The sequence below is a fragment of the Condylostylus longicornis genome, unplaced genomic scaffold, assembly GCF_029603195.1.
Source record: "Condylostylus longicornis isolate FDR11 unplaced genomic scaffold, ASM2960319v2 ptg000072l, whole genome shotgun sequence".
Lineage (NCBI taxonomy): Eukaryota > Metazoa > Arthropoda > Insecta > Diptera > Dolichopodidae > Condylostylus > Condylostylus longicornis.
The window spans coordinates 2702020-2714532 of NW_026578040.1; the positions used below are offsets into that span (position 1 = coordinate 2702020).

The 12513-nt window shown below is 27.9% G+C and overlaps 2 protein-coding genes across 4 annotated transcripts; one reads left to right on the forward strand and one right to left on the reverse strand.

Annotated features, from left to right (window-relative positions):
• Positions 1 to 3920: 3920 nt before the first annotated feature.
• LOC129612473 (THAP domain-containing protein 2-like) lies at positions 3921 to 5175 on the reverse strand. Of its 2 annotated transcripts, XM_055526081.1 has the most exons (4): positions 4995 to 5175; positions 4502 to 4911; positions 4304 to 4381; positions 3921 to 4236 (listed from the first exon to the last, which is right to left on the reverse strand). In XM_055526081.1, the coding sequence occupies exons 2-4, from the start codon at positions 4873 to 4875 to the stop codon at positions 4011 to 4013; spliced, it is 678 nt and encodes a 225-aa protein (XP_055382056.1). In that variant the 5' UTR covers positions 4876 to 4911; positions 4995 to 5175; the 3' UTR covers positions 3921 to 4010. The 2 variants fall into 2 exon arrangements, with proteins under 2 accessions (XP_055382056.1, XP_055382055.1); XM_055526080.1 differs by having other exon boundaries at positions 4502 to 5175.
• A 2180-nt stretch (positions 5176 to 7355) lies between these two features.
• Positions 7356 to 11292, forward strand: LOC129612422 (cullin-2). Of its 2 annotated transcripts, none has more exons than XM_055526008.1 (12): positions 7356 to 7490; positions 7763 to 7945; positions 8004 to 8338; positions 8387 to 8738; positions 8787 to 9341; positions 9400 to 9460; positions 9511 to 9534; positions 9591 to 9684; positions 9744 to 9853; positions 10353 to 10721; positions 10773 to 10886; positions 10939 to 11292. In XM_055526008.1, exons 2-12 carry the CDS (start codon positions 7827 to 7829, stop codon positions 11068 to 11070), a joined length of 2265 nt encoding a protein of 754 aa, XP_055381983.1. In that variant the 5' UTR covers positions 7356 to 7490; positions 7763 to 7826; the 3' UTR covers positions 11071 to 11292. The 2 variants fall into 2 exon arrangements, with proteins under 2 accessions (XP_055381983.1, XP_055381981.1); XM_055526006.1 differs by having other exon boundaries at positions 7821 to 7945.
• Positions 11293 to 12513: the final 1221 nt, after the last annotated feature.

Genomic DNA, 12513 nt, shown 5'->3' on the forward strand with positions numbered 1-12513 from the left:
TAAAAGACTAACTTTAGTAATAATATTTGAAATTTTTCATTGTTATCTTAAAATAATACATATTTTTATAATAATTTATAGGCGAAAAGATATAATTCGAAAAAAAAGACACAGGCGGAGCGAAAACAGTTTTGTTGGATGAGGTAGATGAAGCTATCTTAGAAATTATTTTTAACACCGCAGTGGTTACTGGACTTCAGCTTTTTGAGTCGGATGGAGTTCAACCAGCGGAAGCATGTAGTTTCATAAGACATGGAGTTCAATATCTCATCAACAACTTTATGTGTTGTTCTAGATACGTTGATTTATGTAGACCATGAATGTTGCCTACAGCATGATATGCTTAATTGTAACACGTGATAAAGGAAAATTTTCTAACGTATTACAATCACGTTCATAATTTATGTTTGGTCTTATTCTATGTTCAGATGCTTGTACTGTGCCTTCTTCTACAAAAAGTCTTTCGAACCTATTCATATTTTAAATCAAATTAAAATTTTAAATTAAAAATGTATTTATCGCATTTCTAAACTTTATCCAAAACTCAATAAGAATTTTATTTTTAAAGTACTTATTGCCTTAATTTCTCTATCAAGAATGACTCTTGACTTAACTTTATCTTGAACCTTATAACAGAAAGTTAATTTACCTATAACATATAATGTACTAACATGTAATGTACCGTACCTATAATATATACATACATACATGTTATAGGCAATGTGGCGCACATTGATTAATATTCATGTCCGATTTCATAATGTAGCCTAATTATTTACGTATATGTCCTTATAACCTCATTTTTTTAAAGCTAAAAATATTATTTGGTATAATAATTAGTTTCAGTTGCCTTGAATTTTGCTTTACGTTTTCAAATATATAATTTTCAAATAATACTATCATAGAGAAGATATGTATACTAATTCATTAGCGAAACTTTCCAGGGTTTAAAACCTCTGTTTGTGTATCATAATACCTTTCAGGCATGTTAATCCATACTAATACGGTTCTGCTGCTGAAGTAAAAAACAGTTACTCTGGTTGATTTTATAGACATGATATAAACATTTCAAGAATATGCCATATGAATCAATCACGAGGGCCTCTAGTTATTAATGAGCTGGTTTACAAATTACTCCTACGTATGCTCGAGAAATGTTTTTTCTTGTTATTCAATGACAAGCGAGAAAAACGCTAGACCCCTAGGCTTTTTCTCAGAGAAGAGTCTTTATCTCTTAATGGCGTGCTGTGCCTCCTGGCTTTCTTATATTCGCCTCTGATAAGTTATTGGAATTCAATTAAACTGAAATCCAGTGAAAAAATAATACTATATCAACAAGGAAAATTGGTTTCATTAGATTCACTAAATTTTAAAAATTTTGTATAACACATTACTGATCACAAATGTAACAGAGGTTATTCCTTTTTATAAATTAAACTAAACTAGGTACTTAAATGAACGGCATTAAATTACTATTTTTGGGTTAGTTCGACCAAGATTGAACTACAGCAATTATCAAAAACTATTATTAATAGCAGAACTTTGTGAAAGAGGTTTTGGAAAAACTCCTTTGAACCATATAATTTTATTTTACATTTTGAAAGTTTGTTAAGAAAAAATTTTTTAAACACTATTAATAGTAAACACCTTAAGAAAACTCTATTCAAACAATTATTAATTTCGCAACATCGCTTACCAACGAAGTCGTTTAGAAAAAAAAGAACAGAAATCAGCAGATTTTTACTCAAGGTGAAACTCTGACTTACATCAGATAATTTAAGTCTGACATTTAAACAGTCATTCGATATCTAATAGTATCAAATACTTTATAGATACTTCTATCAAAGAACGCTGTTCAGAAAAATTTAATTAAAAATAAATTAAGCAAACTCATGTACATATGTATGTATGTACATATGTAAACTTATGAATGCAATAAAAAAATAACGTAATATGAACATAATATGTACATATGTATATAAATCCTTTTTAAAAGAATTTTATAAAGAATGTTTCTTTGCTTTGCAGCCCGGGGTGGGCCAATGCATCCTCTGCAGTACGATGCCAATCGGATCTGTTGTGAGCGAGCGAGTATATTGAGCCACTCCCATTTTTAATAAATCTTCCTCCACGGAGCTTAACCATTTTTTTTCGGGAGCCCACGATTTCTTCTGCTTATCTTTGAAGATCTTTTCCACGACTGCCTCATCTGGCATGACTTAGCCATCTTATTCTTTGGGCATTGACAATTATTCTTACGTTACAGCTCTGGATTAGTTGATCAAGTTCGCGATTAAATCTTATACGATACGATAGCCATCTTATTCTTTGGGCATTGACAATTATTCTTATGTTACAGCTCTGGATTAGTTGATCAAGTTCGCGATTAAATCTTATACGATATCTTCCATCATTTTCCTGTACTGACCCGTATGTTTTTCTTAAAATTTTTCTCTCAAGGATTGCTAGTTGATTGGCTTTATTCGTTTTTAAATTCCAAGCTTCGCAACCAAATTTCAGTACGGGTCTTTTTTAAAGTTTTGTAAATTTCAACTTCACATTTCTCTAAAAGAGGCTTGATTTGTGCCGCTTTATATTTGCGTAGACGGTTTGCTGCCATAATTCTTTTTTTTTTTGCGACTTCTGTGTCTTTATATTTATCAAATTTTACAGTTAGGTAAGTGAAATTTTCAACTGACTTAAAACTGTAGTCACCTATTGTAATATTGTTGCTACTGTGTGGTGAATTGGTTAATGTTCAGACCTATGTTTCTTCATAAACTTTCCTTGTCCACAAATATTTGTTTTGAATCACTTACATTTTTGGCCAAGATTAGAACTTCGTCAGCGTAAGCATAAATTCATACCGATTTATTTAATATGGTGCCTACGGGGTCAATTTCTTTGATGATATAGTTTAAAATCAGCTACCAATTCAGTTAGAATTTCAGAATACCAATTTCCTTCGTATACCCTGTCTTAACAATATATTTTCAATTTTCAACATATTTTCAGGCTTGCTGAAAATTGATGACCAGGCAATGCAAATCCAATGTCATGGAATTTGTCAAAAATTTAACTAAGTGTGAAACATTTCCTTCCCAACCAAAACAGCAACAATCTCCCGCAACAAGCTAACTTCTCCATATTTATTTAATTCAGCTGTAATAGAATATTCCCCTGCAAATTTGTCATTTTTCAACTTTTTCATTGAGGTTCTCATTTCGTTTATTGTTACAGGTTCCACTGTATTTTCTACTACTAGATGGATTGAAGATTCTTCCCTCTGAAACGAACCAGCGCCTCTATTTACGAGTTCCATGAAAAATTCTCTTAATCCTTCTAAATGGATTCACCTAGTTTTATTAATACTTTAGTCCCACCTGTGTTTGGACTTAAGTTAAAAGTGGTAATGAAGAGTGATGATATATAATGTGTTGTCATATCTGAGAGATCATAGGATTTTTAGGTTATTTTTATCTTATTTACACCACCAAAAATGATTGTGTCGATGGGAAAAATAAAGCAAATATTAAAATTTTGATCCGACAAGATAGATTGCAATGTGATCTCCAAGTTTTAAAACATATACATAGGTATATGTATATATAACAGGTATGTTTTTCAAAACTTTCGAGAAGTTGAGTGAGTGACCACAAAGGATACTTACTGCCTTAAATTTCCCTTGAATCATTCGGGAGCAATTATGGTGCGTATAGAAAAGGCACATACGATTTTTCGGGGCATTCTGCGAATGGAACAGCTATCGCATGGTACAAGGACAACTAGATATACTCATTGTAATGACAAAGCTTTTTGTGACGATATCTGTTTCCAAAATACCTCAACAATATCTCAAATAAATGAAAAAATTGTAAGAAATTTATGTTTTTGTACAAATTTTTTGCATTTTTTTTTTTTTGTGTATTACACTTTATATTTTGAAACTTTGATTATTAAATTCTTTTATTCTTAAAATAAATTACACCATAAAAAAATAATACTTTAACTTATTGCAGTGGATCTTCTATATTCCTATTTATTTTTTTATTAGATTTTTTTAATTTTGCTATTTGCCCCTTAGTAAAAATATGTTTTAATGATTTTTCTAAGTTGTCATTTTCTATGGCCATTTTCCTATTTTCTTCCATCAACTGCTTATTTGCTTTTTTTAAATGTTCGCATTGTTTTTGCAAAATGGATACTTGCGTTTGTAGAGCACATTCTAAGTTTGTTCTAAAATTTTTAAGCATTTTAGATATTATTATTTTTTGGTATGTAGTTTCAGTTTTAATAAACTTACTCTGTTTGAATTTCAATATTACAAGATCCAGAAATACCATTAAATTCTTCTACAGAATCAATCATTTCTTGAATAGGGCTAAAAATATAAAAACAAAATTTAAATACACGCAAAATGCTCATACATGTGGTAATTTCATTAACAAGCATTGAAAGCAAAGTACTTAGTACGTAGCCTTAACAAAAAATTTATATGTACCTAGATTCACTCGATATTGACGCTTTTAACAAGTCATTTACTTCTTGCTTTCTTGATCTCCTAATAGATCTGATATCTCGTCCTGAAGGTTTCTTTTGATTTGGTAAATGTAATGTTGGAATTGCTGTTTCTTTCAACCTTCTTTTATGCAAAGGTACATTTAAAAGATTACTTTTTAAAGAATAATCTTCTTTACGAAAATGAAGTGCGCATATTGAAGCATTTTCCGCAAATTTCAATTCTTTATTACAACATGCCTTTATCCATATTTTTCGTAATTCTGGGTTTTTTGGAAACCTATGGAACTGCACATTATTTGTTTCACTATTTTTATATTTGCTTTTACAATATTGTACTTTGCAAATTGGAGGCATTGTTTCAAGAATTGTATTTTAAATATTTTCTTTTTGCTTTAATAAAAATTTGTTTTTTGTAATACCAAAAAAATTTTTTGAGCAATATGCCCAAAGTATGTATGTATGTATGTACTTACATATATGTAAGTATATGTATCTCACTTTTTACTAAGGCAGCAATAATATTTGCATATGCATTTATATAAATTAAAGAAAAAGTTTAAAAATATTCTTTCTTCAATCAATTTATGTTTATTTTTTGACATAATTTAATTTATCTTTTATACTTCACTTTACATTTCACTTTTCTCACACTTTAACTTTCAAAATATTCTTTTATAGGAAAGAAACATCAAACCAAATGGAAACAAATGACGTAATGTATGTAAAAAAAGGCGACAAAACTTTTTCAATTAGCATACCCGGTATTCGTTATACCATGAGAAGGGGTGACGCAGTTTTAATTTCAGTTAAGACTAAGTTCAATATGGAACAAGTGAATCTGAATCAATTTTCAATTTTGAAAATTGTTGCTGTTCATTTGATTTATAAAAATATTTTCATAATAAATTGTTACATTCCTTCATTCAGTTAATGAATTACAATTATTCAATGATTTCAATTTTCCAAGTATTTTTTGGGTGCCTCATGATGAGGAATGCTATTTAACTGCTAGTCAAGTTATAAATAGTTGCCAGACCATTCCCATCGATAGTTGTAAGGCTAAGAACCTTCAACAAATTTCTACCATTTCAGTGAAAGCAGTTTAAATATTTTAGACTGACTGGTGCAATCTTTTTCTCTCTGGTTTAAATCGAAAGCAGAACAAGACCGATTTTAAGCAACGAAAAGTTAAAATTCATATAACTTTCAAATATTTAAATTGGACTGCACAGAATCAAGCGAAATTACCGCCGCGAGTTAAACGCCGACAGTTTTTTGACATCATCTTTCATTTATATAACTTTCAAATATTTAAATTGGACTGCCCAGAATCAAGCGAAATTACCGCGACGAGTTAAACGCCTACAGTTTTTTGACATTATCTTTTTCCATATAGGTTTTTTCATCTTTCAGACATTTCCATATCTTTCAGACATTCCGCTGTTGTTTTGTATTAACAACAGAAATCGTTCGCCGTTGTCGTTCACTACTTTATTTTTGTTTTCATAATAAGGTATGCAATTGATTAATGTTGAATGATGTTGAACGAAAATTTGCTGTTTTTACTTTTAAAACAATAAGTCTTAAGTTGTTTCCAAAATTAAATTATCTCCGACTAATTTCCACATATAAAATAATAATGTATGTATGTATATTCATAATGTATATGTTATGTAAATAAAAAATAATAATGATCTTACAGTAAATTACAAACATTTAATTGTTATATTTTGTATAAAAATCCTATCGGAAAGTAAAAATATTCTTGGACTAGTACACTCGTTTCAAAAATTACCACTTTTGACAACCAATTTTTGAAAGCTAAATGTATCAACCCTGTTTTCGAGAAAACCTTTTTGACATTGACAGTTTTGCGAGTTTATTGTAGAATTTAATTTATTATAGACCTTGACATTAGAAAAAATCAGCCGTGTTGCAGACGGAAAACAATTTCAAAATAATCGATGTATCAAAAACTCAGGCAATCTATATAGCATACAATTAAAATTTCAATTTTTTATTCTGAAATATTAATATACATTAGTATTTTAAAATTATTAGATTGAATAATTTTTAGTGAAAAGAAAACACTTTCGCAATACAAAACTTATTCTTCAAAAACTTCGAAAACTAATATAAACTCTTCAAATTATTAGAGCTGCATTAAATTTTTGTTTTATTTTAATAAAACAATGGCTCTTAGTTATATACTAATTTTTTATGAAATAAATGACCATGTCAAAAATTACAACACATGTCAACTCTTTATTTCAGAGATATTTTCGGTAACCTTATTAATAATTAATTAATTTGACGCTTCAACAGCCAATCATAAAAAAGTTATAATTTTATACAACTAAAAATGACGATAAAGTGAAAAAAAAAAATTAAACCTAAAACGTGCAAGAAAACATACGTCAATACTACCTGTTTCCACGAAGAATTTTTCATATCTAGTTGACATACGTTTCAACTCACTTACAAACGCAATTTGTAATGCACTCAAATCTTTTGGATTTGAAGCATGGTTTATTCAAGAAGGAAAGCACTTCAAAATATGACTATCAAATATTCATATACTGAAAAAACAACAACAATCTTAATCTACACGTGATTAGAAAATAAAGCAATTTTGAAGCACTGTTTTGAAAATGTACCTAATATATATTTACAGCAAAAGCGAACTTGATATAATACCATTTCGTTAGGAAATGCAGGTGTGATAGGCAATAATACATATGTAAGTGATTCTAATCCATCATTGATATGTGCATATCTTTTTGTCAAATTAAATGACAATCTGTAACATTGGTGTTAATGTCATTTTTGACATCTTATATTTGGGAGTTTGGAACGCTGAAAAATTAAAGATTTCCATTATTATTTTTATTTTTTCAAAACAAATATTTACATTTATAACAAAAATTTTAAAATTTTTTTAAAAGAGTTGAACTTTTTAGCGAATAAAGGTAAGTGTAAGTGCTTAATAATTTTTTCTTAGTAATTAATATATGTTTGAGATGATATCCTTGAACTGGTGATTTACTTTCACGAAAAAAAATTTATAAGTTTATGCTTACTATCAAAATCAAAAAAAAAATTCATATGTAATTTAAGGATTGCTTTTTTAAAATATTCAAGTCATGTAGTAATAAACGAAAACAAAAAAAAGTATGTGTATCCAAAAATAGACATTTATAAAACGTAAGAAGCTTTAATATAAAAAAATATTTTATAACAGGAATAGTGCAGTCACGACATAAAGTTGATTACCCTGTGTTTAATTTTTTAATTTAAAGGGAAGAATGTCATTAAAGCCTAAAGCTGTAAACTTTGAGGAAGTGTGGCAGGATCTAAAGGAAACTGTGAAAGCTGTAATAACTATGGGAAACGTTCAAAGGGATGTTTGGAGTATACGTTTCAGGTAAAATAATGCAACTGTTTAATAAACATACAATTATTTCAATTAATCTTTTGAACAGTGATATATATTCGTTGTGCGTCGCTCACCCAGATCCGCTAGCTGATAGATTATATATGGAAACTAAACAATTTCTTGAAAATCACGTACAAAATATGTTGGCGACGCAAGTTGCACCACCTAATGGAAACGATATGACTGACCAAAACGGAAAAGATTTGTTACAAAGATATTATAATGCTTGGTCACAATATAGTAAAGGAATTGGATATTTGAATAAATTATATTTATATTTAAACCAACAGCACATTAAAAAACAAAAAATATCTGATGCCGATGTTGTATATGGCAATTTGTCACCCGACACGCAAGAACTAATGGAAATTGAAGAATTAGGTAACGAAAACATATGTCAATAATATTACGCTACATATCCATTTTTAGGTCTAGATATTTGGCGGGTGTATATGATTTTATCATTAGGTGAAGAACTAGTTAAACAGATTTTAGAAGGAATAAAAAAAGACCGGAGTGAAAAACATGATAAATCCACAAATGTGGAAGTAATTCATGAAGTAATTGAAAGCTTTGTTGAAGTGCAGAATTACAAAAAGAAGGGAAATTTGAAATTATATCAAGAACTATTTGAAACTCCAATGCTACAAGCCAGTGGAGAACATTACAAAACGGAAGCATCAAAATTACTCCAACGTTGCACGGTTTCCCAATACATGGAGGAAGTAATCAACATTTTAGAAGATGAGAACAAGCGCGCACATAAATTTCTACATACCAGGTTTGAAAAATATTTGATGTAATCAATCTTACAAATTATATATTTTAGTTCAATCACTAAATTGCAAAAAGAGTGTGAAGAGAGATTTATCAATGATCATTTAGATTTCTTATATTCAGAATGTAAAGAGATGGTTTCACAAGAGAAACGCAAGGATTTGCGCAATATGTACATTATTTTGAAACCAATTCCAGATCGTTTAAAAGGTTTATTAACACAAACATTTTTGGATCATATTAAAAATGAAGGAATAGAAACTATTTCCACATTAAAAGGCGAAAATATACATATTCAATTTGTCGAAAATATGCTCAAAGTCCATCAAAAATACCAGGAACTGATAGCTGATGTATTCGAAAACGACTCACTGTTTTTGAGTGCTCTAGATAAAGCGTGTGCTAGTGTAATTAATAAACGTATAAATGATAAACAGCCATGTCGTTCAGCTGAACTAGTAGCAAAATACTGTGACACTCTATTGAAAAAATCAAAAACAACGGAAACAGAAATCGATTCAAAATTGACTAATAGTATAACAATATTTAAATATATTGAAGATAAAGATGTTTACCAAAAATTTTATAGTAGAATGTTGGCTAAAAGGTAAGTGAATTACATACAACCTAATATTAGCAAAAACATATTTTATATTATTTTTTAGACTAATTCATGAACAGTCACAAAGCATGGACGCAGAAGAAGCTATGATTAATCGACTTAAGGTATTAATTCAGCATTTTTGTGATATTAATAAATTTAAGGTTTTTTTTAGCAAGCATGCGGGTATGAATTTACGGTAAGACAAAAATATTAATAAAATTAAAAAAAAATTTATATCCAAAAATATTTCAGAACAAACTTCATCGAATGTTTACAGATATTTCATTATCAGTCGATTTGAATAATAAATTTAACAATTATTTAAAGAATGAAAATACTGATTTAGGTATCTAAACAAATATTAGATTAAAAATTGAGATAATATGCTATAAATTCACTTTACAGGAATAAATCTGTCTATTAAAGTTCTTCAAGCAGGTGCTTGGCCCTTAGGTCCCACTCAGGTTGTAATATCTTTTGCTGTACCACAAGAATTTGAAAAAGCTATAAGAATGGTAAAAATTTCAAAAAAACTATAATAATTGAGTTTTTCAAAAGTTCCCTTATATATATTAAGAAAATAGCATAAAATTGTGAAAAAGTATTTAGCAGAAGCCTTTGATTTTTACCTACAGATTCCGACATTCATAATCTTTAAGAGTCATAATTTTTGATAACAAAGCTATTTTTAAAAGAACATTGCAAAAACATATAGTATACTATGTAACTTATTATAATAAAAAAAGGAAAAAAAAACTGCAAATAAAAATATGTTTTAATAAAAAATATTATTTAAAATATTTTAAAATAAAAATATAAAATTTTTTTTAATAAAAAAATTAATTTAAATAAAAATATATAACATAAAATGTTTTAGTAGTACTTTTCGTCAATTTGCTATAAAATATTGAAAATTATTTTCTTAATATAAAGGAATTTCCTATGTAAAGAAACGCCTTATTCTTTATTCTTAAGTTATTTCATGTTAATAAAATAATATCGATATTATTTCAGTTTGAAAATTTTTATCATACATCATTTAGTGGAAGAAAATTAACCTGGTTACATCACTTATGTCAAGGTGAATTAAAACTTGGATACTTAAAAAAAATATATATTGTTACAATGCAAACCTACCAAATGGCAATGTTATTGCTTTTTGAAACATGTGATTCTTTAACATGTAAAGAAATTCAAGAAACTTTACAATTAAACAATGATACGTTTCAAAAACACATGCAATCTTTAATCGAATCAAAATTGTTAATCGCTGAATCAGAAAATTTGGAAGGAGAAACTCAAATAAAACTAAACTTGGATTATTCAAATAAACGCACTAAATTTAAAATTACTGCCGCTTTACAAAGGGAAACACCACAAGAGGTAATTTTTATTTTCATATTCCACATATTATTTATTTATAAATTCTTCTAGGTTGAACATACAATGATTGCTGTTGACGAAGACCGAAAATTATACCTTCAAGCTGCTATTGTTCGTATCATGAAATCACGCAAAATTTTACGTCACAATGCTTTAATTCAAGAGGTAAAATTAATTTAATTATGAATTAATTAAAATTTCAAATTTCTGTTTTTAGATATTATCACAATCTAAAGTTAGTTTCACACCAAGCATCTCAATGATTAAAAAATGTATTGAATCGTTAATAGATAAGCAGTATATTGAAAGAACACCAAATTCTGGTGACGAATACAGCTATGTAGCGTAATTTTTTATATAATATAATAGTTTACAGGCAACAATAGCTAAAATCTCAACTGATAAAATTACAGAAAAGATATTAAACTTTATAAACAAAAAATTATGTGAAAATAAAAATATTTATTATGCATACGATACTAATACTGAAAGTAAAGAAAGTTTGATAAAATGCAAATAATTTTGTAATTTCTTGCTCTAAATTTAGTAAGTTTATTTTTAATAAATTAAAAATGAAATCAAATTTGGCTTGTTTTAATAAAAAAAATTTAATAAGTTTTAAATAAATAACATAGCACTCTTATTAAGCGAAAGAGTGAACAATATAAATTAAGAATAAAGGGGGTTTAGGAAACATTTTAATTTTCACTCCACACATTTTTATTTGTTTTCATTCCTTAATTAACAAAAAATTTTTTTCAATATATGTATATGTACATATATATGTTTAGTTTTCTAAAATATAACTTATGCCTTCTTAAGGTGTCAAAACCTTATTATCATTTTAAAATTTAACAGCCTGATCATGTATCTCGCTTTTTTACTCAGTTTTTATTCCCTTTCAAATCAGAATTCTCAATATTTTCTAATGGATTTTTCAATTTCCCAATAAGATTACTCATTTCTTTAATTGGATTTTTGCATTTTTTCTCAAATTATCGACAAAAACAAAGTGAAAAACAGTTTAAAAAAAAAGACACGCAATGGGAATATTTCTCCTCACTCGAAAATCACATTATACAAGTATATGATAGCTACTCACTTTCTTCTCAGTTTCCGAGTAAAATAGCGAGATAGACGAGTGTCAACCATGGGTATTTAAGAAAAACAGTTTCGTATAAAAATTTTTAAAAGTAATAATTTTAAGTTGTCGAAATTGTAACTTTGCAAGCCATCATTTATGAGGAAAATAGTAAGTTTTGCCAAAACCCAGTATCAAAAGTAAAAAACAAGAGAAATTTTTTAATAAACAAAACTTCTGTTGCCTAAATTGAAACTGATTGCAGTAAAAAACGGACAATCCAAATTTTTAAAACATAAATAAGCTGAGTACATGAGTATTGTATATTTTAGAGAAATTATTTATTATAAATAGTGAAGAATTTGAAAGTACCCTCTTTAGAACACAATTTTCTGAAATGTATGTGCATATTAAGTTTATATACATATGCATGTTACAAGTAAGAGAAAAAAAAACTAAAAATGGTTTTATGTATAACTTATTTTCTACTTACATAAAATAAAAAACAATCACGTCGAAATTGTATAATAGTATTGTATAGATACCTAATCCAGTAATTAAAACTAAAACGCGATCGTGTATTAGTATCGCATTATTGCAATTGTACAGTTATGTATATTTAGGTTTTATATGGTATGGTAACACTAATAATTAGTCAGCAGCGGTTTGCATTGCATTAATAAATGAAGGCTGCCATTGCTAGTATTTCCG

Bases quoted from the DNA above. Each gene is read 5' to 3' on its own strand.
- LOC129612473 (XM_055526081.1), bottom strand. From the start codon at position 4,875: ATGCCTCCAATTTGCAAAGTACAATATTGTAAAAGCAAATATAAAAAT. The intron at 4,382-4,501 runs GTACATATAAAT...TTATATTTTTAG, and splicing joins TCAATATCGAGTGAATCTAG to CCCTATTCAAGAAATGATTG. The intron at 4,237-4,303 runs GTAAGTTTATTA...TAAAAATTTTAG, and splicing joins AATATTGAAATTCAAACAGA to AACAAACTTAGAATGTGCTC.
- LOC129612422 (XM_055526008.1), top strand. From the start codon at position 7,827: ATGTCATTAAAGCCTAAAGCTGTAAACTTTGAGGAAGTGTGGCAGGAT. The intron at 9,685-9,743 runs GTATCTAAACAA...TTCACTTTACAG, and splicing joins GAATGAAAATACTGATTTAG to GAATAAATCTGTCTATTAAA. The intron at 9,854-10,352 runs GTAAAAATTTCA...ATATTATTTCAG, and splicing joins TTGAAAAAGCTATAAGAATG to TTTGAAAATTTTTATCATAC.